The 27070-nt window shown below is 57.9% G+C and overlaps 1 protein-coding gene across 2 annotated transcripts; it reads right to left on the reverse strand.

The window, feature by feature from the left end:
- Positions 1 to 366: 366 nt before the first annotated feature.
- Positions 367 to 26886, reverse strand: LDB1 (LIM domain binding 1). Of its 2 annotated transcripts, none has more exons than XM_064144561.1 (11): positions 26781 to 26886; positions 7054 to 7156; positions 6406 to 6450; positions 6117 to 6192; positions 5377 to 5479; positions 5031 to 5203; positions 4576 to 4698; positions 4333 to 4416; positions 3920 to 4043; positions 3340 to 3482; positions 367 to 2983 (listed from the first exon to the last, which is right to left on the reverse strand). In XM_064144561.1, exons 1-11 carry the CDS (start codon positions 26803 to 26805, stop codon positions 2753 to 2755), a joined length of 1230 nt encoding a protein of 409 aa, XP_064000631.1. In that variant the 5' UTR covers positions 26806 to 26886; the 3' UTR covers positions 367 to 2752. The 2 variants fall into 2 exon arrangements, with proteins under 2 accessions (XP_064000631.1, XP_064000630.1); XM_064144560.1 differs by having other exon boundaries at positions 3334 to 3482.
- Positions 26887 to 27070: the final 184 nt, after the last annotated feature.

Genomic DNA, 27070 nt, shown 5'->3' on the forward strand with positions numbered 1-27070 from the left:
CCAGGACACCTCCATGCCACTCAGCTGTAGCAGTCCTCTTCCCACAGTGAGACCATGCTGCCTTCACTGCTCACCATGGGACATGCCTGTCACCTCGGTGTCCTCGCAGACCCCACGCTGCTTGTTTGCTCTGGCTCAGGGACAGGATTGTTCCCCAGCAGCCCTGTGTCCTGTCCTTGCAGAGATTTCTGCTTTCCATGGTATGGCAGGGAGCCACCAGGGCATGGCTGGAAACCAGCAGCCTGAGGCGAGCCAGCATCATCCTGGGAGCACAGTGAGGCCTGTGCCTGCACCCCCTGCCAGCCTTGCCCCCTTGCCCACATCAGCTGGGTCCCATGCTCAGAAATAAGTGCTCAGGACAGCCTCAAACCGAAAAGTTGTTTTATTGGTACCATACATGACTCATAAATGGCACAAACTATGGAGGGGAGGGGAGGGGAAAAAAAAGGAAAAAAAAAAAAAAGGAAAAAAAAGAAATAAGAAGGCATTACAGTGTGCCCAGGGGGCAGCGGGGGGCTCCATGCCCTCCACAGGAGCCCAGCAGTGTGGCAGCAAGAATCGTACCTCAATCGCAAAGACCCCTTCCCCACCACACTGGGCTCCCACTCTGGGAGCCCACCCCCACTTGCAAAGGGGCCAGGGCCGACCCCCCGTGTTTGTGGCTGGGGGTCCACAGAGCTGAGCTCCCCACCTCTGGGCTGCCTGAGGAGGGGCCCAGGAGCAACACAGCCATCTCTCTGGGAATTTTGGGCTTGGGATCAGACCTGGGCTGAGCTAAGGGGTTCCCATCTCCCTGACTGACCTCAAGAACAACAGGAGGAGGGGGGGACATAAGGTGTGCCCCCCACTGGGGTTAACAACCCCCTGCAGCCTCAGCCATGAGTAGGCGAGACAGAGGGTGCAGGCAACACCCCCACTACAACCAAAGACCTGGTGCTGGGGGCAACCCCTCAGTGACACCTACCCAGCCTCCAGTGCCATGGAGCAGCTGGACATGTGCTGCGAGACTCCTGGTTGGGAGCTGGAGGGGTCTGGCAGGGAACAGGGTGCATAGTCCCTGCCCCCCAAAACCGCAGGGCTGCTCCACCTGCCACAGGACTCCCTAATACATGCACGGACAGACACACAAACCTCTCACGCACGCATTCTTGCACACACTCACTCTTCCAAGCCAAGGCAGTCCCCCCACCCCCAACTACAACCACCCCCACAGCAGCACTTGCTGCAACCCCTCCTCGGGGTTGTGACAGGGGGTGCTCATGGACAGCCCTGACCCCAGCGCTCTCCAAAACCCCCCACCCCAGGCTGCTGGGGCAAGAAGCTGGTGAGGACAAATGCCCTCCCACAACACCTCCCATCTCCTCCTCGGAAGGAATCTTTTTTTAAACAAAAAAACAAAAAAAAAAAAAAAAAAAAAAGGCAAAAAAAAAAAGCCCCAAATTATTATTTTTCTCATTGTTTCCCCTAACATCGACGGAGGCACCTGCTCTAGTGATAACACATTGAAAGAACAGTATCATACACACTGTCTACAGCGCGGAAATGTACAAGCACGAGGTACACGAACCCGGGGGCGGGGAGCAGGGACAACAGCACACAAGATTTACATTGAGGAGGGAGGCAGGGGGCTGCCGCCCCCAGCCCCTGGAGGGATTAGAAAGGAAGTCTGCAAAGTCTCTCCTTGGTTTGAAGCTCTCCGAACTGGATATAAAACGCGACTCCCAAGAGAAGAAGCCTGTACAAAAGTCAGGACCGGGTGAGAGGACTCAGGGCAGAGAGGGGGGAACTGGCAAGGGGGCTTGGGGAGGCTCGTCCCAGGGTTTTTTTTTCCTTTCTTTTTTTTTTAAACTTACAGTTTTAATAATATTATTTTTTTCTTCTTAAAAAAAGACAAAAGTAGGAGGTACCAGGAGCCAGGGGTTGCAAAGGGGCCCCAGGTGGACTCACGCAGGGTAGGGGGAAATGCAAGGGCTGTGGGCAGGAAGCCAAGGGCACTGGCTGCTCCAGCACAGCCAAAGACCCTCCATGGCCTCCCCCAGACCTCCCTCATGCACTTTCTATATACAGACTCCCTCCCTTGCCCTGCTGCGCTCTTGCCCCCCGGAGTGAGGGGAAGGGGAGGGTGCAGGAGAGCAGGGAAATGCAACCGGGCCTTATCCTCGACACCACCTCAGTGCAGCAAGGTCTGACCACAGCTGGAGGAGGCTCCATAGCAGAGCCAGTGGCACAGGGAAGGCTTTCCATCACCACTCCACCCACCCAGCCCCAGGCTGGACTGAGAATACGCAACCCCATTACAGGCAGCTTCTGCAACAACCCCCAACTGCAGGACCCAAGGAGAAGGGTCTCTAGGTGGTGTCAGACCACAACACATGGCATCTGCATGCCACTGCCAACACGTCCCTACTAATTTTCCCTGCTCAGCAGGCAGGGGCTGGGCACATCAGGGTGGGGATGAGAAGCTGTACAAGAAAGAAGCAGAGAGGGAGAATGAGGAATAACGAAGCTACAACCCTGGAAACCCACCCCTGTCTTGGGGTCCGGCAGGGAGGCAGGCATGGGGAGAGCGAGCAGGCGTCGGGGGGAGAGGGCTGGAGGCTGCCAGCCTGGCGCTCACCCCGGGCCATGCACCCCATGGTGGGCCACACGGAGCTGATCCGCCCCCGGAACCTCGCCGCTTCCCAGTCACTCTCTGTTGCAAATGTACAGGTAGATCGGTTGGGACTGAGTCCACGGGGCGGCGGGGGGGCCGTTACTGCGACGCCTGCGACGTGGGGTTCTCTGACTTGCTCTCCTGGCTGGAGGGCGGTTTGCTGTTCCAGGGGCTGTTGGCCCCCAGCGCTGGCGAGTTGTTGAAGCTGTCCTCGTCGTCGATGCCATTGGCGGCGTCAAACTGTGTGTTCTCCAGCCGGGTGATCAGCCGCTCATCCTCGTCCCCAAACTCCCCCCCCATCAGCGTGGGCTCGCCTACCACCATCACATCCTGAAAGGGGAGACGGTCCCGAAACATAATCGAGGTGGGGGGAGCCCGGGCCGCCAGACCCACCCCCAACACCACAGGCCCTTTCCATGGCTGCAGGGACACCTCCTCCTCATCTCCATCATGGGACCAAAGGCTCAGTCACTACCTGAGACAGCATATCCTCACCCCCTTGCAGGGGAGCAAAGCAGCTCAGAGAAGGCAGCTGGGACACCCCCTCCTTCTCCCTAGCACCCAGAAAGAGCTGGGGGAGCCTAGTCCCTGGGGGACTCCTAGCCACTCCCAGGGGCCAGGGCAGGAAGCCCTCCCCTCCACCCCTGGGGAGGAAGAGAGAATGGAAACGGGATGCTTACAGGTACCTGACTGGACAGGGCAAAGGTGCTGGCTGGACTCTTCTTCTTGCTGTTGCTGTTGTTGGTGTTTCCCCCACCCGAGCTCATAGTGCTGCCCCCTGACATCTTCCTTTTCCGACGCTTGCTGGGCTGTTGCCGCGCTGGCTCCGCTGGCAGAGGAGGGAGACATGGTCAGTCCCAAGGAGAAGAAGCTGGTGCCTCTCAGCCTCTTCTCTGCAAGGACCACATCCATTCTGGGGCTGCATCATCAGCCTCCCCTCCACAGCTTGACTATTGCCCCAGTGCAGGGGAGGAAAGGGTGCACTCTCAGGAAAGGGTGCAGGGAAGATTTCTGTCCCTGTTTTGGCTTCCAAAAGCAGCTGGCAGTCCCTGGGCAGGGGATGCTGGCTGCCTGCAGCCCCACTCTGCCCCAGCAGGAAAGCAGGACAGCAGAGAACAAAGCCAGTCACCTGACTTGTTGCAACCAGCTTCACAAGACAAGGCCAGGGACAGGCTCTGGGGCTGGGAAGTGCCCACACTAAAGACAGGGTATGAGCAGGCAGCCCTGGAGACCCACAGGGGGTACAGTGGTCAATGTGAGACTCACCAGGAGGAGCAACCATCCGTTGCCACTTTTGGAAGAGGCAGGTCTTGAGGCAGTCCCGGGGACTGAGGCTGTAGGTCTTGTGTCTTGACATGAGCTCCTGCATTGGTTCTAGGATTACACAGAGCTGCAGGGAAGAGATGGACATGGAGTAGATTGTGATGCTCCAAGTCCCTCTGTTGGGCAGCCATCTGTGTTGCACCAAAGGAAGCTGCCACTGAGAGCCTGTAGGCTCCAGAATACAGTTCCATGGCTCTCTACAGCCTGCTGCAAGGTTTTGCTTGCAGAGCCTGCCCTAGCTATCTCCCCATACCCCATGACGGGCAGATACTAGGAAGCTAAGGGCACAAGATGTGGTCACCCAAGGTCCCCCTCTGCAATCAGAGTTGTGTCCACCTCTCTCCCCTCATGCTTACTCGGAGGTAGTTGAGTGTGGAGTTTGAGAGCCCACAGCGGGTGATGTTCTTGGATAACTGGTCCAGCATCTGAGGGTCCTGTGCCTAGGAGCAAGAGGTACAGACAGCTCAGCCACATTTAGGCTCTCCCAACCTGTGATGGGGCAACAGGGCCAAGGTCCCCTCATAATGCGCACAGCAGAGAGAGGCTCAGCAGCCCTGTGTCACTTGTGCCACAGGGGTAGGTCCCAGACTGGTACTCACATGCATGGCAAGGATGCTGCGGGGGATGAGCTCTCGATGCTGGCGGATGCTGAAATGCCATGTCTTTATCCTCATCATGTCATCAAACATGAACTCCAGGTACAGCCGCCCCTCCACACACACCTGAGCACAGAGCAAGGCTCAGCAGGGAGCAGCAATTGCGTTCAGGTATTTGCTACTCCCAGTTCTCTCAGCCCAGACCCCCTGGAAACCCACTGGTGAACACCAGGACACCCTCCCTGTGGCTTGCCTGTGCTTGCCATGAGACTTGGCACAAGTCAAACCCATGGGATCTCCACAAAAAGGGAATGCTGCAGAGCTAGCTGAGACACGAGGAATTACAGAGTGGCACTCAACAAGACAGAAATCAGTGTCCCTCTCTCCATGCAGCTGCCACAAGGGCACACCACACCGAGGTGTGAGGGGTGAAAGAGGTTGCAGGTGGCATCGGTTACCTGGGTGAACATAGGCTTGCCGTGCTGGGTGACCATGGTGCACTGGTCACAGTCCAGTGAGACGAAGTTGTTGTGGAAGGACTCTTTGGGGTGCTTGAGCACATAGTAGAGCTCTGTAGCACCCCCTTCAAAGATGCTGCGGAAGTAACGGGGAATCAGAGTCCGGCCGATAGCTGCAGTGAGAGAAGGAAGACAATGTCATAAACCTGCCTCACCCAGGCATGCCTTGGTGCTGCACAAGGAGGGGGGCCACATCCTGCCCACATCCCACCCCTGCAGCACAACCGCTACATCTTCTGCCAGAGGTGCAATGTCCTGGGCAAGAAGGGCTCAAGCTGCTACTCACTGTATCTCTTTGGTCCATCCTCCAAGCAGAAAGTGATTGTTAACATGGCATCATCCTCAAAGAACTCTGTGGTGAAGGCATCCCACCAGAGATTGTCACATTCCTGGGGACAGCAGAGAGATCATAGAATCACAGAATGGTTTAAGTTGGAAGGGACTTCAAAGATCATCCAATTCCAACCCCATGTCATAGGCAGGGACACCTCCCACTAGAACAGGTTGCTCAAGGTCTCATCTAACCTAGCCTTGAACACCTCCAGGGAAGGAGCAGCCACAACCTCCCTGGGCAACCTGTTTCACTCTCACTGTAAAGAACTTCTTCCTAACATCTAGTTTAAATCTCCTTTCTTCCAGTTTAAACCCACTACCCCTTGTCCTGTCATTACAAGACCTTGTAAATAGTCCCTCCCTAGTTATCCTGTAGGCCCCCTTCAGATAGAGATTATGAGGAGGGGAGCCAGCCAATCAGTCACTGGCAGCCAGGCACAGCAGCCACACACTCGGCCCACGGAGGTCTACTGTCCCAGCTGAGTGTATGGAGACAGGGATGATGAGCCCAGTCCCACACACAAGACACTTTGGGACCTGCAGAGCAGGGCAGGATCCCACTGCCCCAAAGGGATTCTTCCTAGAGCCAAGGCGGCTAATGAAAGCAGGCAGTGCAGATGACCCCATCCCCAAAACACAGACCCTGAAGCATCCTCCCACCCCTGGCCTCCCCGCTCTCCTCCATCTCCCCACCTCTGTCCAGTTCTGCAGTCGCTTGTTGAGTTCAAATATCCTGTAGTCCGTCTGGTTCCCGTACGGTGTGTGCCTCCTGCCCAGGAAGCAGAGCAAGCAGTCAGAGCAAGAGGCATCCATGGGGTGGGGAGGAGTCTCAAGCCTGTGGCAAGGGGACACACAGCCCCCTCCAAGGCTAGGCAGAGTCTAAGCAGTCCCTCCTAAATGCCAGACAGCAATCTGATGCTGAGGCACCCCCACCATGGGCATGAGCTCCCCTCTCTGGCCCCTGCCAGCCCCCTGTGCTTACCCGATTCCAGGCTCCAGGTATGTTGGTGGGTACATGGGAGTAGGCCTGAAGGAGGAAAGAAATGCAGGGTGGTCAGCACTGCTGGGGCTCTTTCTCTCTGCTCACCACAGCTCTCCCTTCCCTGCCTCCAGCAGGCAGCTGGGCTCGATGGAGACAAGACCCCACCTACAGTGTGGGCTGCATCCTGGCTGCCAATGAATGCTAAACCCATTAGGAGACCTGCACCACTTAAACTCAGCTTTGTTTCACATCAGAGGTTGCTTCACCACACCTAGGACCTGACCTGTGCCTCTCTGGAAATATGCCCAGCTTCTCTGCAGCTGAGGTTGGTGCCAGTCAGGATGGAGATTGGAGAAGAGGCTGTGGCAGCAGGAGCTGGGAGCTCTCCCTGTCCTGGGTCATCCCAGGGGCCTGTCTGGGTCCCACAAAGCTCAGGGACCTAAGGGCTATATATGTTTGTCCCATATATCCCACTTTCTCCATCCAGTACTACCTATGCCTGCTCCAATTCCCTCTCTCCCCTTGTACTAACTCAACTGCACATGCTGCAGTCTCTGTACGCTGCTGGGGAGCATGAGAGAAAGACTCTGGAGTGTAGGATGCAGACAATCCCCAACCTTGCAGACCCCTCTCTGGGCCCCAGCTCACCCCACATCTCGATCCAGCATGGTGCCTGGGTGGAAAGGGGGGAAGGCGTTGCCGTTCGGGGGCTCCTTTGGCGAGTACAGCTTGAATGACTTAGAGGAACAGCCTAGAGAGAGAGAGAGGAGAAAAGGTCAGCCAGGGGTACCCTGCAAGGAGAGGCACACTGCTGCATGGAAGAGAAAGAGAGAAGATGAAGGCCCAGCCAAGCAACCATCAGCACAGCCCCATCCTTCCTCTGCTACCCCTTGATGCCAGCTCAGCTCCTTCACCCCACACACAGTTCCAGGCCTTCACTGTGCAGGATGGGACTGACAGGGTCAGGGCTGAGCTCTCAGGATCTGCAGCCAGAGGCACTTGTATTCATCTCGGGGATTTCTCACTTGTGCTTAGAGGTTGTCTGTTCTCAAATGTCTGAACTCTGGGGACAGTGCCTGAGTGGGACAGTTCAGCTGGTGAGCCAGGGAGGGGCATGGGGGCTGGGCAGTCCCTATCCTCCCTCTCACCCTCCCTCCTGCACCACTCCTAATCCCACCGACCTGACCCGGGAATCACACGGGATCTTTTTGCTGACCTTTCTATCGTCATGGTGACGGGTGAATAATCACCCGGGGGGACGCATGGCGGGTCCCCAGGCAGCCACCATCTGCTGCTTAGGCAGGCCAGTGGCCACCAGGCTCCAGGCGGACAGACAGATCCCACACATCAGCCTCCAGCCTTGATCGAACCACCCCAACCCCTCACTACCCAGGGTAAAGAACCGGGAGCCCAGGAGGCTACAACTGGGTGTGCGACCGAGTATACCACGTAAGCCAGCACCCGTCCCCGAAAGCAACCTGGGGACCCTGTTCAGGCCCATCAACAGGTGACAGGGATGCCTGCCAGATCCAGCCATGCCACTATGGTCAAACCCATCTGAGCTCCCAAGGGAAAGCCAGGGACTCCCACACTTCCCGGCCCCCTCCCACCACCAGCACAGGCTCCTGGGAGCGGTGGCTGCCAGCATCCCTCCGTGAGCCCCACGGGAGTCCTGCCACGCCCCGTTGCCGGCAGGACCTGGCATGCTGCGCCCAGGCGCTGCCGAGGCAGGCGGCTCTCCCCCAGCAGGTAGCCGGGCAGACGCGCTGACCTGGATGGGGTGCAGCGGCAGGCAGGCTGCCAGGCAGCTCTGGCTCCACCGGCTCAGCCGGCCCCGCCGTGCACGGGCATGCCTCCCTGCAGGCCAGGAGCGGGCTGCACCAGATTGCTGGCTGCGTCCAGGGCCAAGATGGGATCCCCATCAGCTGCCTGCCTGCATGCAGCCCGAGGCTGGGCACTTTCTGATACCCACAAGCTGCCAGGATTGCTGCCCAGTGCTGCAAAAACCAAGTCCGGCAGTGGAGAGAATCATCTGGGAGGTGATGGGCACACTACTGCCCATCCAGACACCCCAACAGAGCCAGGCTGCTGGAAAAGGTGCAGGGACAGGATTGGAGCAGCCACTTGGCTGTGATGGATGCAGGAGGGGAGCAAATACGCATCAGCATTGAGGAAAAGTGGCGCCACCAGTACTGGGACCCAAGCTGCCCAACTCATGGTGGTACATTAGCCAACACAGGAGCCTGAATGACCAGAGCATCACCATCAGCACCAGGCTACTTGGGACCCCAAGCCCACAGCTGCATGGATCACGTACACAGTTGAGCAAGTACAGGCTGGTCAAAATTAGAGGAAGTCACCCCCCCTGGCGTTAAATCCAGCTTGCAACAGGGGAAATCTGTCTCGCTCCTTGATTTTTGTCTTCTTAGGGCCCCAGTGCCTTTCACTGTTTTTCCGTGGCAACCAAACCCAGCTTCTCCCCAGCACCCACCAGGACGCAACAGTCCCGCGGGGCTGGAGCCAGCCTGGCTGCTCCCTGCTCCTTGCTCCTGCCTGCCTGCAGCGAGGATAAGTGGGGCATGGCACAATTTCTCATACAGCTGCTAACAATGTCAGCCCCTTGCTCTTTCCTAACGTTTTCATAGATTTTTTTTTAATAGGTAGGTTGATGCTGGTGTGAGGGAATTTTTGCTTTCTGCTTTAATCACTGTCAACTTGTGCCTAATGGAAATCATAATTCAGCCAGAATTGCACTGGAAATGCAGCATTTCCATTTCCTCCATGCTGCTGTTAAATGACATGACGTTGAAGTGAAGGCTGATGCATAGGAAGCTTCCCAAAAACACGTGTCTTCTGTTGAAAACAAACTGATTCATTAGGTAGAGACAGCAGGGGCTGGAGATGGGGAGTTGAACTGCTGTTTTCCAGTCTCACCATGTCCTCAGGGAGGACTGAAAAGAAAAAAAGGGAAAAAATGAGACCCATCAGGTCCCATCCTCCTATGCTTTGTTTTTATTCACGGGTGAGAGCTGGGCAGGAAAAGCCCCCGAGGTTTCTTGTTGTCGTGGATGCCCATCTTGTTTCTCATGATGCAAGAAGGTCTCCTGAGGTGGTGAGACCAGGGGGATACATGGCTCTGTTCTCTGTTCTTGTGCTATTCCTTAGGCCCCTGCTCCCAGAGGTGGAACGAAAAAATGAGCCAGTTTGCTCCTCCAAACCAAGTACCTACGTTCATCCCAGGCCTTCCCAAGCAGGTTCATACGGACATGACCTGGTTCTGGGGATTCCCTGACTCTATCTAAGGATCTAGAAGAGTGGAGAGGAACCTGTTATGTGACCTCAGCAATACCTGCATTCTGACCAGGTATTATTTTTAAGGCAGTGCTATTGGATTCAGTGGTTTTAAATAATGCTAACAAAAGTCTTAGGGTTTGATAGAAGCTGTCCAAATTCTACATTCACTGCAGACACTGACACCACACACGTTGCACAAAATAACAATTACTTTACAGCACTAGCACTGACATCAACTTTTACCCACACAAAGCTCATACTGCCCGGGGTTCAGGAGATTGCTCTATCACTGCCTCTTCCCTTCACATTGCCCCAGCTCCCTCAAGCCTTGTCCTGCCAGGTGCAGTGACCCAGACCTGCAGGCCCTTCCTGAGCCAAGTGCAACACCTGGCCCTAGCCCCATGCCTCTGCTCTGTCTCCTGCTTTGAGCACAGAGGGTCTGGGCAGGATCCGGGCTGGCTTGGTGCAAACACGGATCTCACTTGTTAGCTGAGCATGAGATGTCTCTGTGGGCTACGAGCTGACAAAAGAGGCTTCTCACAGCCATCCTCGGGTGCCTTTCCAGCACTGCAAATGCATGTATGGTTGGCAAGGGGAAAGAAATCAAGCTGATGCTGCAGCTGGTGAGTTACCAGCCCAGGCAGGTCTGGGCAACCTGGATAATGCCCCTGGCCAGGTGGGTGGCCCCATGCCTCCTCCTTGGCAGGGAAGTATAGGAGAAGGGAACTCCACAGTGGGGTGTCCTAGCTCAGTATCCTCTGCTGAGACCAGGTCCCTAGCCAAGGGCTGGACAGTGCTGCATGGAGCTGCCATGAGATCTTGGGCAAGGAAGCAGCTCCAGGCATGCAGGTACCCCCGGGGAAGGGAAGGTGGGTGCTGCCCAATCTTCCATCTGCCTTCTCTTTCTCCTTCTCTGTGAAGTGCCAGCCCCATGAGGCAAGATGTTCTGGTGTACTGCCCCGTGGCTTTGCTGAAGTAGGAACGGTAAAAACTGAAACCAAGCCCTCAGGGCTGGGGCACACCAAGTTTCCCAAGAGCATAGTAGACACCCTGCGGAGCCAGCAAAGCTAGAAGATGGCTGAGACCAGCACTGGTCAAGGGACATGCAGGGTCTTCCCTAGTGTCTAGTAGGGAGAAAAGGCCCTGCTTGCACTCCCCTCACTCAAGTCTTGTCAGCAAAGAGCTGCTGTGGACAAAGGCTGAGTGAGCAGCAGCAGCATCTTGCTCCTATACCTGTGGCCACCAGCACCAATCAGTGCTGCTTGTCCCGAAGTGAAGCTGCACCCAGACGGGCAGCCAGCGTGCTATCTCCAGAAGCAGCAAGGGCACAGGGATTTCACAGCCAAAAACATGATACAAATAAATGAGGAAACGGGGCTTGAAAGAGAGCACAGGGTTACAGCTCAGCCAGCGAGCATCCTGCTCCTCCCCGCAGCCTGGCAGCAGCAGAGGGGGAGAAGAGGGCCAGCCTTTGCTCAGGGCTGTCCTGCTTCCCGGCATGCACCTTGCCCGCTGCTTCCCGGCTGCCTAACGAGGCTTTAAAGTGCAAACAGCGGCATTGTTTTGCAGGGCTGCCTCCGCGGGGTGCGGGAGCCTGACAACAGCACAAGACCCATCTTCCCAGCCCACCCGGCCGGCAGGGCTGCCGGGAGGGTGCTATCCAGGAGGCTGCTATCTGGAGCTGGGCGCAGGGCAGCAGCTCAAGCAATTCACGTGGCTCTGCCCGGTGACAGTGCCTGGTGTCAGGGAAGCTGGCACGGCTAAGAGGCGAACAGAGAAGTATCCAGAGGGACTGGGTCAGGCACTAGCACACGGAGCAGTCCAGGGTCTTCTACAAACCTGCCTTCACTTCTTTCTCCTCTTCTTTGGAGTGGAGGGGATGGAGCACGGCCAGTTGCAAACCCTTATGTTACTAAACTGACAGGACACAGGCAGCACACACGGAGGCATATCACAGGACATACACAGTAACAATCTCAACTTCCAGCAGCCCCATCTACTTTGAAAATGCAGAACCGACCCAGCTGAAGCTCCCAGGAAGCTGAGCTATCCAAAGAAAAGGGAATATTGCTCCTGGAGAAGATGGGATGATGCCATGGATCTAGTGGCACCCGGAGTAAGAACATGGACAATACACTGCTCAGCCTTGTCCCACACAGAGGCAAAAACTAGCAGCACTGCCTGCCCTGATTCATGCAGGGATTACCTTCTCGGTTTTCTCAAGCCATACATCCAAGCCAGCCACTTAGCACGTCTTGACCATTAGCTGCACCCTGCTCACACCACGCGGCTGTGCACGGTGCCTCCTGCGCGCAAGGCAACAGGGAGGGACATGTGCCACAGCTCCAGGTCACATCCTGCAACGTTAGTGCAAAACCCTCCTGCTGCAGCACACGAAGCACCCTGGACTAGCAAGTGCTCCTCTCTGTCAACTGGCTTCCAAATTCAGAGGTGCAGCCAGTGAAGTAAAAATTAGTTGCGGTTAGTTATTACAAAGTGAAAATTTTGATGCAGGATGCAAAACAGCAGTATCCAAAAACCACTGGGCAAGGAATGCCCGTGCCAGCATGGGGATTTGGAGGTCAAGGCTCTGAGCAGTCCTGCAGCCTCAGCTTTGCTGGAGCCCAGGGTCTACCCAGAAGGCATCCTGCAAAGTACCCAGTGGGGACTTGGAGGACCTCACTGCCCTGCAGTAACACTAGGGATGGAAGGACTCCCTCTTTTCCCATTAAGGCCCTCAGATGATTCAGACATGGGGATTTCTCCAGGAGGGAAAATGGGAGAAGAGCACACCCTGCCAACTGCAAAACAGCCTGAAAATTGAATCACGTCCAAGGCTGCAAGCCCCAGATACAATCCCACAGATAACCCAGTTTCAGCTCCACTACTATCAACTTACCACGAGGCAGTCATTTCCTGTGACTCTCAGGGAAATATCCCACTGTCCCTAATTACTCCTTTCGGCTCACTGTCTCAAAGACGATCCATAATCAACCGCTGACAGTTCCAGCCTCAGGAATGAACCTTTCACATTTTTGACCACTTTCCTAGTCGCCCAAACCTACACCCTGGGGCTCTGCCACCCTGCACGGCTCCTGTGGTGACTGGGCTCCTGTCCCTCCTGCAGCATACACCAAAGCACCATCAGCGATCATACCAGCTGTGTGATGTGAGAACTGCGGCACTAGAAAATAAACCCATGTCAGCATCCCGTGAGAAAAGCTTCCCAAAAAACTAGGATTGTTATACTCAAAAGCAGCAAGGGAAATTTCATAGCCAACCATGGCCATTGCCCTGCAGAGCCTGCAGACAGCATTTCTGCTCCTGCTCCTTGCCCACCACACGCGTGGTAGAGCAAAACCACACAAATCTGCTCCGTGTTGTGGGGATGCTGGTCAGGGCAGCCCTCCAAAGGGACAGGATCCATCTGTGAGGATTGATGCCAGGAGACACAGGGCAGAGAAGTAGTGGTGAAAGCCTGCGGTCTGTCCCTCTGGCTGTAAAGGGGGATCCCTGGGCTCATCCCCTGGACCTGCAAGCCCCCGAAGCACTGCTGCCTCGGAGCACAGAAGGCTGTCAGCCCCCACGTGGCACATGGAGATCCTCGATCCCGGGATGCAACACTCCACCTTGTTGCCTGCAGCTGCCAATGGCGCCGAGTGCTGCACGCTGGGACACGTAGTCTCTGGAGACATCGGCCCGGCCGACAGCCGCCTCACTCCATGCTGCGGCCTAGGTGGAGCCCCGCAGCCCTGGCAGCCAGCCAGCCGCCCGCTCCGGGGGGAAAAAGCGCTGGATAATTCCCGCTGCGAGGATGTGGTGGGAGCTGGCGCCTTCCAGCTGGCTGTGCTGCAGCAGCGTGTGTGCGGAGGCAAACCTCCACTCTGGGGTGCAGCGCTTACCTCAAGATCCACACCACTCATGGATGCCCATGGAGAGGAGGGACAGTGTGAGCACGGTTGGGAACTTGCTCACTGCAGCTTGCAAAAATATCTTCATCAGTTCTTTGAGCTGTCAAGGCAAGCTTCTGCTCCTACCGCTCAGGCAAAACTTCTCTCTCTTTAGGACTTGGTTAAAGAGGTGATGAGAGAGCAACTGAGCGAAGGACACGGCAGGCTGCTGCCAGTGCTGGGGACAGAGCAAATGCTTGCGGTTGCTGGATGCATGCTGACCGCAGCACTGGCAGCACGTGCTGTTGTGGACGTCACAGCTTTGGACAACCAGCACAGGACGAGGCCAAAACCCCAGAGAGCAAAGGGGCAGAATATGGCTGAGCGCACCTGCTTGGTGCTCCAGATGCAGGAGCCATCCAGCCTGAGCTCCCAGCCCCAGCAGCCCAGTGCGGTAGAAACCACCTCAAACACTACAGCATAGCCACCAGGGAAACCCTCCCAGCTGGGCGTCCCTGGCCATAACACCGAGTCCACATGAAACAGCAACTGGTGGGGCAGCAAACCTCATCATGGCAAGCTTTGCAACTCACAAACACACACACAGTGCAAACAACAGCGGGAGCACCCTGAGCCCGACATGGGAGGTTTCCAAGGGAGAGGGCTGAAGCACTGAGGCCACCCTGCCACTGTGCAGGACCTGGGGGGGCTTACTTTTCACACAGACCTCAAACTCAGACAAATGCAGAGCTGCAAGCACGCAGAAGGCTGGCACGCTGAAAGAGACCACTCAGGAACAGGCTCTGCTGATGTCCTGCCAGCCTCAGGACATGGAAGGGCCCCTGGGGCTAGGCTGCTCCACCTTGCCCTCTGCTCCTGCATCTCAAGGGGCTGGGGGAGGCTCAGAGGTGCCAGCTCTCACTGTTTGTGAGAAGCTGAAAGAGGCTTCAGGTCCACAGCCCAGAGCACTTTTGCTCACAAATGAACTTCCGTGGCATTCCACTGGGCTTTTCCTATTTTACACAGACTGTGACCTGCTGTGGGCAAGGGGCAAAGTCCCCAGTGACCGACCGCAAAACCCCTGTATCGCCAAACCCTCCACCACCAGCCTGTCTCACTTTGGATCAAAACTTTTCCTTCCCTTTTTGAAGCAACACAACCCGCACATCATTCTGCTCGGCACTTATCTTCCCCAGTCTTTAAAGGCATGCTCGGACCACAGACCTGGGATTTCTACAAAATCAGGAGGCCAGAGACCACATTCAGTTCTTCAGTGAAAAAACACAATTTTCCCACAAAAAGAATGCTCCAAAACCTGAGACTTTATAAAAGCAGTAAGGACATCTAAATTTGTCCATACTTAAAAGAGAAGTGGTAAAAGCCAATACCAGCACTGGAGGAGCTACTTACTGCAAATCTGCCAAGACAAGGTGCCACTGGGAAGATCCTAATAAAGTGTGTCTGATTCCACACCTGTCTCATCTGCTGGACACCCATGAGCCAGCTCAGGTCTTCCTGGTGAGCCAGCAGCAGTCAAAAGTTTGCAATATGGGGTGGGTGCACTGCTCCATGTCCTAGCTTACACCTCACCCACAGACCAGCCACAACCTCTCATTTTGGCTCTTGCTATGGTACCAGCCTTAGCAGAAGCTGGTGACTGTTCCCCAGATTCTTGCTGTGGCACCTGTCCCCTGCCAGCCAGGGTTGCAGAGAGAGGACCAGGAGCTGCCCAAGTTGAGTGCTTATCTTATCATCCACCCCAGGGCAGGCAGGCTGGCAGAACCGATGGATGCCAGAGCCTGGCCAGCCACCTCAGATCAGGGCAGCTTGCCACAGCATGCTTTTTAGGGGAACATCCCCCAGATAAGGCATCCCTTGCATGAGCTGGAGCTGCAGTGCTGAGTTCCTCCTGACCCCAAGGATGCTGCAACCACCCCCAGCCTCTGCTCCAGCTGCCCCGGGGCCAAGCCAGTGCTTTGTCTGCTGGGGAAGATAACTCCCCTGTGTTCATGGCCCCCTGAGCCCGGATCCTGCAACATGGCAGCCCCTGCAAAAATGCACACGATTCCCCCAGGCTTTGCACATCCTGGACCTTCTATTCTCTTCCATTCACCCATGGGAGGCTGGTGGGACCCTCTGATGACCTGCGGGTGAGGCTTAAGTTGCAGTAGTGGGGAGGTGGGTGTGCAGCCCCTCGAGCCGGTCATCAGCCCAGCAGCCCCTGTGACAGCACCGGCAGGGGGACTGAGAGGGCGCGGGGCAGCTGTCAGGGGGCTCGGGCAGGGGAAGAAGCCGGGGGGGGGGGGGGAGAACAAAGGGAGCTGCGGGCTGGGATGAAGCAGGGCACGGCAGGGCATGGGGGCTGCCGGCAGCACCCTGCGGGGTTGGGGGTGACTCTCCGAAAGCCAAGACCTGGGGGCTGGAGAAGGGAGGCTTGGGGATAAGCAGGGAGGGGGGCAACGGGCAGAGAGGCCGGTGGGGAGAAAGCCAGCTGGGGAGCCAGAGATGCACGGGTGAGCTGGGGGAAAGGAGAGGGACGGGGGATGTAGAGGGGAGCTGGGGACAACGACGGAGCTGAGCGGGGGGAGAAGGGGCGGGCGGAAGCGGAGGGGGCAGGCGGGGGGCTACCTTGGGGATCCCGGGCTGCACGGGAAGCCGGGCGGGGAGCGGCGGCGCCGTGCGGCCGCGCACAACTTCGCAGGCGCGGGGGCGGCGCGGACGGGACCCCGGCCCTCCCCTCCGCCACCGGGAGGGGGTCGGTGGAAGGGTGGGGGACGACGGGACACACGACAGGCCGGGACCGGGAAACTTCCGCGGGGGGTGTGGGTGTGTGAGGGGGGGCGGGGTGACTCACGGCGGCGGCGGCGGGCGGGGGTCCGGCGGCAGCACGGGCGGCGGGCGGGCGGCGGGCGGGCGCGGGGCCGCCGCGGGGGCGGGGCGGGCGGGGCGCGGGGCGGGGCGGGGGCGCTTCCTTTGTCTGCGCCGCGGCCGGGACCACAATGGCTGCGGCGGCGGCGGAGACCGCTACCCCCAACACCGACACCCTCCGCCCCCTCCCGACACCCCTTCTGCACACCGACACCCCTCCCCCACCCGCACCGCCCCGGCTGCTCGCTCCTCCTGGGGGGGGGTGGAGTGTAGGGGGTGCCTTCGGGCCGGGGGTGACGGCCAAAAAGGGGGGTCCCGAGCCTGCCCCCCCCCCCCCACATACCACTGCTCCCCGGGATGCAGAAGGCTGATCCCGCTGAGGACCTCTGCAGCCGCCCGGGAAGGGTTTGCCAAAGTTTCAATAAACCCAGACTTCTTTTTCCTACTTTGGTTTGGGTTTTCCTTTGAAGTTTTTCAGGATTTTTCCTTCTGAAACTTGGTTCCCTTTCCCTCAGTTTCTGGTAAAGCAAAGACCCACAACCGTTTTGTGTGAGAGGGAGAATTAAAAATTAAATGTGCTGCTTTGAGACTGCCACCAGACCCAAAAGGTCTCCTTCACCTGACAAAACTACATCTTCCAGTTGGCAGTGTTAACAAAAACATACGGTTTGGGGGGGGGAGGAACCCAAACCACCATAAACCCGTCCATTTTTGTGAAAACTTCCATCATGAAAAATACCCAAGGGGAAAAAAAAAAAAGTCACTTTTTTTCCATTCTCGCCTTGCCCAATAACTCTCCCTTGCAAATGTCTGCTCCCTGCCCTGGCAAGCTGGAGTGGTAGGTAACTCTGCCCCCACCACACCTGGAGCACCCATGCACAGCAGGGACACGACCCAGGACCCTCCGAGTCCCAACAGCCCCTGGAAGAGCTGTCCCGGGCTCACGGGGCTGTCACATTCATACAGGCTGCTACATCGTGCCCCACACATGCAGTCTGGCATGCATGCTCACAGGCCGGCGTGCTCTTGCACGTCTCCCCAGATGCCTCCTGGCACACCCCCGGCTGGGTGTGCACCCACGCCTGGGGCATGCACACCTTCCCACACCTCCTCACTCACATGGCCAGGCCCACATTTCATCCCCTCCCCAAAACAGCAGCTGTGGGCTGATGCAGGTACAAGTTGACAGATCCCACCAACCACACTTGTTCTCCCTGACAACGCACATATGACAGGCGCAAAACATCAGCAACAAGGTTTTGGAGGTATTGTCCCCTCCATGCCCATGCACCCACAAATCCCTGCACCCGAAAGCTGTGGGCAGCCCCCTGCTACCCAACCACATGTGCTGCCAGTTGGGACCAGCACCAAAGGAAGACATAGAGAAAACGGCAGTAACCCCCACACTCTTGTTCCTCGTGCTCCTGCGCCAAGAAAGGCTCCATCCCCATGCTGGTCTCTATCATGCTATTGTGCCTAATTTCCTCTTCCCCTCGAAGACTACCCTGCAGGGAGCATCACTTTCTAGAGGCATGTGGATAAAAACAGCAAAACTCTTTGTGAAATCCAGGTAAAGAGAAAAACTTCCTGTAAACCCCAAACCCTCAGTGGAACCTGCTCTGCAGAAGGTATGTGCAGCTGCAGGTACCTATGGCATCAGTGCCACAGGAACTGAGCAAAGGGGATGCTGCAAGTGCTGACATCCTGCCCCATCACTGCCCACTCCTCTGCCAGCCTACATCTGTGTGGCACCAGGTGAGAAGGGGCTGCAGCAGGCTGCCATCCACCATTGCTAGGCCAGTAAACCACACTGGTCATTGTGTCAGTGACAGCTACTGGTTGACTGTGCCAGCCTAGTCAAGACAGGCCATTAAATACAGCCTGGTAGCACTCCATACCTGCTCCAGGGCTCAAAGATGCACAAGGCACTGCCAGCCACCAGTGCTCAATACTACACCGTTACTGCAAAACACTGCAAAAAGGGGAATTTTGTCCTTGCATCAGCAACTCCCAGCAGCAGTGCCACCCAGTGCCATGGGCGGGGAAACCAGAGAGGACCCCCCCTACCATTCCCTGCACTCCATAGCCCAGCGCATCCACAGCAAACATGCCTCGAGCAATTTATCCTGGGGCTCAGCAGCCCTCTGGGACTGCTCACGTGTCCCTGCTCGGCTCTGACGACAGCACTGGACTGGTCCACGTGGCTGCAGCAGTCCCAGCTGTTTATGGTTATAGCTGAGTTAATAATTAAATAGATGCTGGATGGAGAGCAGAAGGGCTGGGATGCAGCTGGGAAGTGTGTGTGGCAGCGACAGTGGTGGGGGGAGTGCCTTCCATACGATATGCTTGTGCTTGCAGCGTGGAAGAAGCAGGGAGCAATTCCAGCTCCCCAGATTTTTGTGACAGGGCACTGCATGCCCCAGATCCCAGTCTCTGGTCTCCCCTAGCAAAGGCCCCATGCCTGCCCAGGTTCCCCAAAGCCCAGCCCTGCTCCAAAACCCAGTGCAGATCTCAGCCAGGGAACTGCCTGCAGCTTGAGAGCAGGAGTGAGCACAGGGATGCATCCAACAGGCAGATAGGAGGTGCCTGGTGCGTACCAGGGCCGTCGGGGGATGCCTGGGTCTCCCTGTTCCCTGTGGCTGGGGCTCAGTATGCCCGTAGAGTGCACGTGAGTGATCCCAGGCGAGCAGGGAGACAGAGGCAGGGCATACTTGCACTGGCACCAGGCTGGGGCCCCAGTAGGCGCAGGCATAAAGGAGGGACACAGACACATGCTTACATAAAAAATAACAATAAAAATCTGCTAGCTCTGCAAGCAGCACAGCCTGCACACTGGGACAGACTGACCTGCCATTTCCACACCTCCTGGACTTGTCCAAACAGTGGCAAGATCAGGGTACCACTGCACGCACGCAGACACGGTCTGCAGTAGTGCCACATGAGACTCACTTTCAGGAAGGCAATGGTTATCCCCCACCAGAGCTCACCTTTCAAACATCAGTACGCTTCTCTCCCAGCTAAAGTTATGCATGCCTGGATCAAGTAGGGTAGGAGGGGCTCCCTTTTTCGGCTGGAGAAGGCAAGGCACCATCTCTCTCCAGGAGATGCTTGGGGGAGGCTCGAAACTCAACTGTGAGTCATGTCGGCCGGGCGGCAGACAGATCCTAGGGGCTCCTAGGATTAACCCTTCAAAACCAGAACTGCTTCCAGACAGTCAGAGGCAGCAGTAAAGCCCAGAGCTGGGGGAGAAGCTGGCTGCCGAGCCAGGACGGGAAGTTACAGGGTCACATCCTGAGCATCCCACAGGAGACTGAGAAGGGGACCTGAGTATGCAAGCACTGCATGAACAGCAACCAAGTGCATACATCTGTGCCCATCCACTCCAAAACAAGAGGAAGTGGAGGAAGACTGCAGAAGGGTGCAGAACTCTGAATTGCACAGGGCCCATACCAGGTGTATGCCCTCACATCATGCCTTGCTCTGGCATGATGGGTCAGCTGCAGCACTGCCCAGCTGGCCACGGATTTTGAAGGGAAGGCGCAGCCCGCAGGCCTGCTTTGACAGCTGCTGTTGGCAAGGGGTTTCCTCGTGGCACTGGCACTAGAGAAATGCCCTGCAGTGTTCTGTGCTGTCCTTGAGACATCGTGTCCTGCAAGAGCTCAGCCCGTGTGGCCACCAGCAGCAGCAAGCCCCAGCCCTTTTGGCAGCAGCCAGAGGCCAGCCTGCCAAAGCTGCAGGGTTTTAAGGCTCCTCCAGAGGCTCCAGGTGGATTCTCTCATGTTACAAGAATGGTTCGTTTTACAGCCCTTTTCCTGGCCTAGGATCCCACAGCAGGGAGGGGATGACGTGCAGCATGGCTGAGCAGCCCCAGCATCCTGCATCTGCTCACTGTTCCCTGAGGAAGCCTGCCCTAACGGACAGGCACTGCTGCTTAAAAGGGAAATCAAGGCACAGCCCTCAACATCCAGACCTGTAGCTTCAGGGACTCTCACCCCAGCTGGAAAGGCACCCCAGTTCATGCCCTGCTGCTCTTTATCCCTCCTCTCCCTCTGCCTGCCCAGCCACAACAGGACCCCCCAGCATCCCTAGAGATCTGCACAGCTAGAAGCTGCCACCCACCACTCCCCACAGATAAGCATGGGGCTAGACATCCCTCCTGGTACCCACATGTCACCATGCCCTCTCGTGCTGGTAGCCCTCCAGGAGAAGATGCGAGACATCTCCTGAGGCCATGGTTGCATGTGGTAAACTCAAAGCAGGTAGAGCAGCAAAGCCTCCCCCTCAACGTGGTGCTGCCAAGAGCTCCAGAGCAGCTCTCCGAATATAGCAGCATCAAATAGCTCCATCAATAATGCATCGCTTCTGCTTCCTCTTGCTGCCGTGTTTTCATTGCTAACATGCATGTCCTTCCTGTTAGTAGCTGCCTCCTCCCCACCAGCTAGGCCAAACAGGGACACAGCCACCATGGGACAGCACCTCCAGGTTCAACTCCCATTGGGAGTGGACATTCAGCCTCATCTGCTCTGTGGATTCAGAGAGTACCTTGCCAGAAGTCCAAGCCTCCTGCCACACATGTGCTGAGAGCAGGCAGTATTCCATGGCTGACCAGAAGAAATGGCCTGAGTTGTTGAGCTAGAAGAACCATGATGGCATCCCTCCAACCTCGGTGGGTAAATGCCCCACCACAAGGATTTCTGGCAGCCTGCTACCCCCAAGCACAGGCAGCACTCCCACTTCTGCCCCACACTGGGTTCCCTCAGCAGCTCTGCACCGTTGCACCAGTGCTACCATGCCTGGCAGGGAGAGAGCTCTCTCCACTTTGCTCCTGCCTGCCCCTGCCCGCAGCTGCCCTAGGCTCACCCCAGGCCAGTCGGTGCAGGCAAGCTGGAGTGTCTGGGCCTGCCCCGTGCCCAGCAAAGCTGCATGGCATGCCGCCATCTGTTTTTACCAGCAGGGAGGCAGGAGCTGAAGCGGGCAAGAGCTTGCACCAACCACCCTGGAGGGGAGGGAGGGTGGGCGGCTGCCTGCAGCAGGCAGGAGAACCCCTGTCCTTAGAGGGAGCCCCCAGGGTTGGGCATGACCCTGGGAGAATGCATGTGGCAGAGCAGGAGTTGGCTGAACTTGATGCTCTGGAGCAGGGAAGGGGTAGGAGCTGCCCTCACCACGGAGGACTGCCAGTGTGACAGCCCTCACCCAGTACAGTCCCTCCATCATGGCCAGCATCCCAGTCAGGCTCAGGCAGCAGCTTCACCTGGGCTGCATTGCAGAAATTTGGCTGCACTCCCAGCACCAGCCCCTTGTTGTGTAGGAGGGGGCCAGGGCTGCCACTTCTTCTGAAAGCGGGTCTCTCCCCATCCACCACCCCCTCTGCTCCTTCCTGCCACCCCCACACCATGATGCCATCTTGGGGAGCAGAGGGACCTCAGAAACTGCTGGTAGGTGCCACAGAGCCGGTGGCAGAACAAGACCTTGCAAAAAGGGGCAGAAGCTGCACCCCACAGGGCCTCCCAAGAAGGCAGCCACAGAGGAGTGCAAGCAGGGCGTTATCTGCTGCCCCAAAGGCAGGGTGGGGTCAGGGCCAGGCAGGGGCTGATGCCTGCAGCAGAGGAGATTACACTCCACTCTAACCGTTCGCCTCAGTCAGCGACCTGCCCAGGAGCGACAGGGGCAAGTGGTGACAAGAGGCTGGTCTGACTGCTCTTAGCAGTGTCCACGGGCATCACTGTCCCAGAGGGACACTCCACACTGGTGCACAACCCACACTCCTGCACCTCTGTGACCACGCTGTTGCGAACCTCTCAAAAGCCTGCCAGTATCAGCCTTGCTTGCAGCCACCCCATCGCGGTGCAGCAGAGCCCCCAGGAGAGGGTCTGCGGGTCCCAGGCAGACGGCTGTCATCAACCCTATTCTAGGTAGGGACCGGCAGACCCCTGGCAGCCTTGCTGGCTCCCCAGCACTCTCCCTGGCACTGGCAGGAAACCACAGCCCCAGCCTGCAGGCAAGGCCGATAACGGTCACCCAGCCCCATCCTGCCTGCACCCACTGCCGCCCTGGGAAGGGGGCACCCAGCCGAGCTGCATTCACTTCCGCTGCTCCCTGGGCACAAGGTAAAGAAGAGGTGCACCCGCATCACACCCATGGGACCTGCATGGAGCTGGGGGCTCTTGCAGGCTGTGTCAGAGGTGTGCAGCGTGCAAGGACACGTGCTCTACTGTTGTACTCTACACATGACATGCACCTCATGTGTGCGAGGTACACACACACCTCGTGTGTGCAAATACCACTGGTGTGGCTGGGGATTCCCAGAGCAGAGGAGAGGGTTGCATGAACTGAGTGAGCTGAACATGAAGGGGGCAGGAGGGGATATCTCTGTTGCCGCAGCTCCTGCCCTGTCTGGAGGTATGTAGCCACCTGCTCAGTGCACTGTTAGCCACAAACACTCCCTAGCCCGGGGATCCCCTCCTGATAGCCTGCACCCCCCACTTCTCAAGGGAGCACCTTTTATAGCAGCTCTGAGTCGAGCAGACGAGATTATTAACTGGAATAAACTCAGCCCGGCACAGACATCCAGCCTACTGGCATGGCACTGAAGCTGAGCCGGTATCAGGATGAGCTTGCACTAGCCTTGCACCAGGTAGCCGCAATCCCATCCTGGCTTCGTTGGAGTGTGCTAGGCACAGGCAGGTGATGTGGCACATGTGGCATCTACCAAGCAGGCATTTTGCTGCACAGAGTGTGATGAGGTGAATAGCATGTTCTGTCCAAACATCTCCAGCAACATGAAGACAGCCTGGGCAGGAGGACACAGGCATGCAGGATGAGGCCTCACAACCCTGCCACTCCATCTCTCCCGCAGAGAGATGGGGGGGTCCAGGTGCACCCTAAGGTGCCAGGCAGCCCCAGGGGGTGTTTTGCACTCATGGACATCAGGGCTGCTCAATGCACACACACACCCCCCCTCACAGCCCCGGCTACCATCCCTCTCCCAGCACATCTGCTGCAAGAAGCACATGGCACAGCTTAGCCTTGTGGGGGATGCACAGTGCTGGCCAGAATGGAGGGAAAAGGCAACAGGCTTTCCCCTAGGCAGACATGTCCATCCCAGGACTTGAACAGCATGGATCAGGTCGTCCTCCTTCCTGCCAGAGAGGTGCAGTAAGGCTCTCCACAGCGAATCCCACAGAAGGTGCTGACCTGGGAATGTCACTTCCCTGCCATAAAACTGAAGCCAGCCCTGCAGGAAGAGAGCACAGCTCAAATCCCCTCCTCCCCCTCTCTGCACTGACACCACAACTAAGAGCTGGGGGGGGGAGTAATTATAGCAAAAATAATTTTAAAAGAAAGCAAGGAACATGGTGGAGGGCAGTGTTCCCAGGCACCAGGACCTCGATGGGGTCTAGATGCCAAGACCTGCTCAGTGTGAAGGGCTGAGCTGAGTGGCCAGGCTGCCAGCCCTGCTCCAGTGGCCCCAGGGACAGTAGCACTGGCACCAGCACCGGGTGGCTGCAACCCTGGCCTTCACTGGCTCCACTCTGAGCCTGGCACACTCTCCCTGCTTACGTCTCTAGTTCTAGAGTGATTGTTGAAGCCTCCTTAGCCCAGCAACTCCCCACCATCCTTCCCAGAAGGACCTCAGGAGGTTCCCAGATGACCAGTACCCCCCATGCCTCAAACCTCTTGCAGAGACGGGTGAGTGGCAGGGAAACATGGCTGGGGGTAGCATCAAGAGGATCTGCAGCAGGGCAAGATGCACCCGTGGAGACAGAAGGCTGCATGCTCCTCTCCCAGGAGGAGGACACAGTTTCGAAGTGGGGTGGCTGAGATCCCCCCCGATAGCAGCTCCCAGGCAGGAAACTCCTCCAAGTTAACGCAGCCCCAAAGAGCAGCCTAGGCAGAGCGGCTCATTAAATGTTTCTGGCTGGCGGGAGGCCAGCGGCAGAGCTTGTTTTTTCTATATTCCGATAAACAGTCCGGGAGGGGAAGGGGGAGGGGGGCGCAGGCTCTGGATGTGCCACCCAGCCCCAGCGGGGAGGCAGAGGGAGAGGCAGGGGGCACACGTAAGTGTACAAGCACACTGTGTGCACGCACGTTGCACGCACCCGTGTGTCCTCCCTGCCACGGGGGAGCGGGCAGCCGTGGGTGGCGACGACGACAACAACACAGGAAGCCATTCTTAGGGATGCTCCCAGCTGTGGAGTGACCCCACGGCCCCTCATCAACGCACTCAGGGACGACCCCCTCCTGGGTGCCCACCAACATGGCGATGACATTCCTGGTGGCATGAGGCCAGCTCCCGGGGGACGGGACAGGGCCCTGCCATTAGCTACGCTCTGCCTTTCCTCCCGTGAAGGCAGGACCCCCACCACAGCTGAGTGGGGGAGTCGGGGAGGGCTGCTGAGCCCCCGGTTATGGGGTGCCTGCTGGGGCGGGTGCTGTGCCTGCTCGGCCTGGCTCGCAGGGAGGTTCACGTGACTTTCTGCTTGAGGAAGCAACGCTCTGGCAGCTTCCAGTGGGAGATGGAGGAGGAGGATGGGGGAAGGGGCTGCCTGCCTTCATGGAAACATAGCCGAGAGGCGCAGGCTACGCAGGGGCGGGGGGCTGCCACGCAGGGGCACCCCCCTCCCTCGCCCTGCAGATACAGTTGAAAACGCTCAGTTGAAGGCAGCCCTGGGGGATGCGTGGGGACTGTGCGCTGTCAGTGTTCAGCTGCCCACCACAGCTCCCTAGCACGGGGGTCCTGGTCTTCTCTTGATATCTCCAGGACACCAGAAAACTGTCGCAGGAGCTGGGATGAGGAGTATCCCCACTGCCCTCCTACAGGGACATCAAGTGCGAGCTGCCCATGGAAACAGCCCAATCTCATCCCCAGAAACTCTGGGCAAGGCTCCTCGCTCCCACCACCACTGGGATCTGGTGCTGAGGAAGGCTGCAGCAGCCCCCCTGGACCCCTACCACTGCCTTGCACCCAGCACAGCAGTCCTACACGCAGCAGTAAGCAATGCAGTCGAGCCAGCTGCCCCCAAAACAGCTCCAGACTCCACATATACAGGTGAACATCCCTGCTGGGTCCTGAGATCTCACCAACTCATCACACCCTTACCAGGGCACCCCAGCAGCCCTGCCAGCACATGGGAGCCAGAACAGAAAAGGAGCCTGCCACCAGACACCCAAGAATGGTCATGCTGCGTGGGGACTCAGCACCCTCCAGCAGAATGGCCAAGCCTCTTCAGGCACCCCGTGCCCCACATCCATACGGGAAGCAAAGGCACTCCACAGAACTACTGACTCAGCCTCAGTGGGCTGCTTCAGGATCATCCCTTGCAGTGCTGCCTGCATGGCTGCTCAACACCCCTGCAGCATCCTGCCCACAGGGTCACAGTCCTAGGCCTGGCACTAGCACCCACAATGTGGGGCCCCAGTCCCCATGATGATGGGTATTAGCCCCATTAACAGAATTCAGTGTCCATACCACTGAGATCCCAGCACTCATGCTGTGGTGTCCCAGCTCCATAGTGAGAGCTCAGCACCCATGCCCTGGGAACTCCAGCCCTACTGCTGGACAGAAGCAGCCATACCATGCGGACCCCTTTCCTATGGATGGGCCAAATGACCGTGTTACAGTGATAAGACTTCAGTCTCTGCACTGTGTTGACCCCTGCTACATAGTTAGAACCTGGCTCCAGTGCCGTGGGGACCCCAGCCCCATGGCCAAACCACAGCACCCACATTGGAGAGTCCCTCACTCCATGGTCGCTCCCAGCAGCCATGCCCCAGGAACTCAGCCCCATAACGAGACTCCAGTACCAATGCCATGGAGACTCCATCCCCACAACTGGCTCTCAGCAGCCATGCTGTGGGGACTCTGGCACCATGACTACATCCAGCACCCGTGTCATGGGGTCCCTGCCCCACAGTTTGCCCCCAGCACCAATGTCGTGAAGACCCCAGCCCCATTGTGGTCTTTCAACAGCCACGTCATGGAGACCCTGGCACCATAGCTGTGCCTGAAGCACGAGCACCCGTGCCACGGGGTCTCAGCCCTGTAACCAGCCCTTGGCACCAATGCCGTAGAGACACAAGTCCGCAGCCAGACACCAGCACCAATACAGTGGGGATCTCCGCCCCACAACCAGACCCCAGTCCTCACGCCTTGAGGACCTAGCCCCACAGCCAGACCTCCACACTGATACCACTAGGGTCCCTGCCCCACACCGAACGCCCAGCTCCACGGCCAGCAGCAATGCCATGGGGACCTCGACCTCACGAGCAGTCTCCAGCCCCACGCCGCGGTCTCCCCGTCTCGCCCGCCGCCGCAGCACTCACCAGGGCATGCACAGCCCACTGACATCTTCACATGCCTGGCCCAGCCGGGGGTCGCTGCGCGCTGCCCGGGCCGCGGGGTCTCGCATGGGCGGCGCGCCGCGGGGTCCGGCGCGGCGGGCAGCGGACAGCCCCGCGCGGCCGCGGGCGCGAGCACAGGCAGGCGGGCGCCCGGCGGACAGGCGGTGGTGGCGGCCGCGGAGGCGGGCGGGGCGGGGGCCGCGGCGGCGGAGCGGGAGCGGGGGCGGCTGCGCCGGCGGCGGCGGCAGCGGACGGGCGGGTGCGCCTCTGCG

The sequence above is a fragment of the Pogoniulus pusillus genome, chromosome 6 (genome assembly GCF_015220805.1).
Source record: "Pogoniulus pusillus isolate bPogPus1 chromosome 6, bPogPus1.pri, whole genome shotgun sequence".
NCBI lineage: Eukaryota > Metazoa > Chordata > Aves > Piciformes > Lybiidae > Pogoniulus > Pogoniulus pusillus.

Excerpts from the sequence above, each read along its gene's own strand:
- LDB1 (XM_064144560.1), bottom strand. The coding sequence starts at position 26,805 with ATGTCAGTGGGCTGTGCATGCCCTG. Across the intron at positions 5,480-6,116 it reads GACTGCAGAACTGGACAGAG|GAATGTGACAATCTCTGGTG; the intron begins GTGGGGAGATGG and ends TGCTGTCCCCAG. Across the intron at positions 3,483-3,919 it reads ACGGATGGTTGCTCCTCCTG|CGGAGCCAGCGCGGCAACAG; the intron begins GTGAGTCTCACA and ends CTCCTCTGCCAG.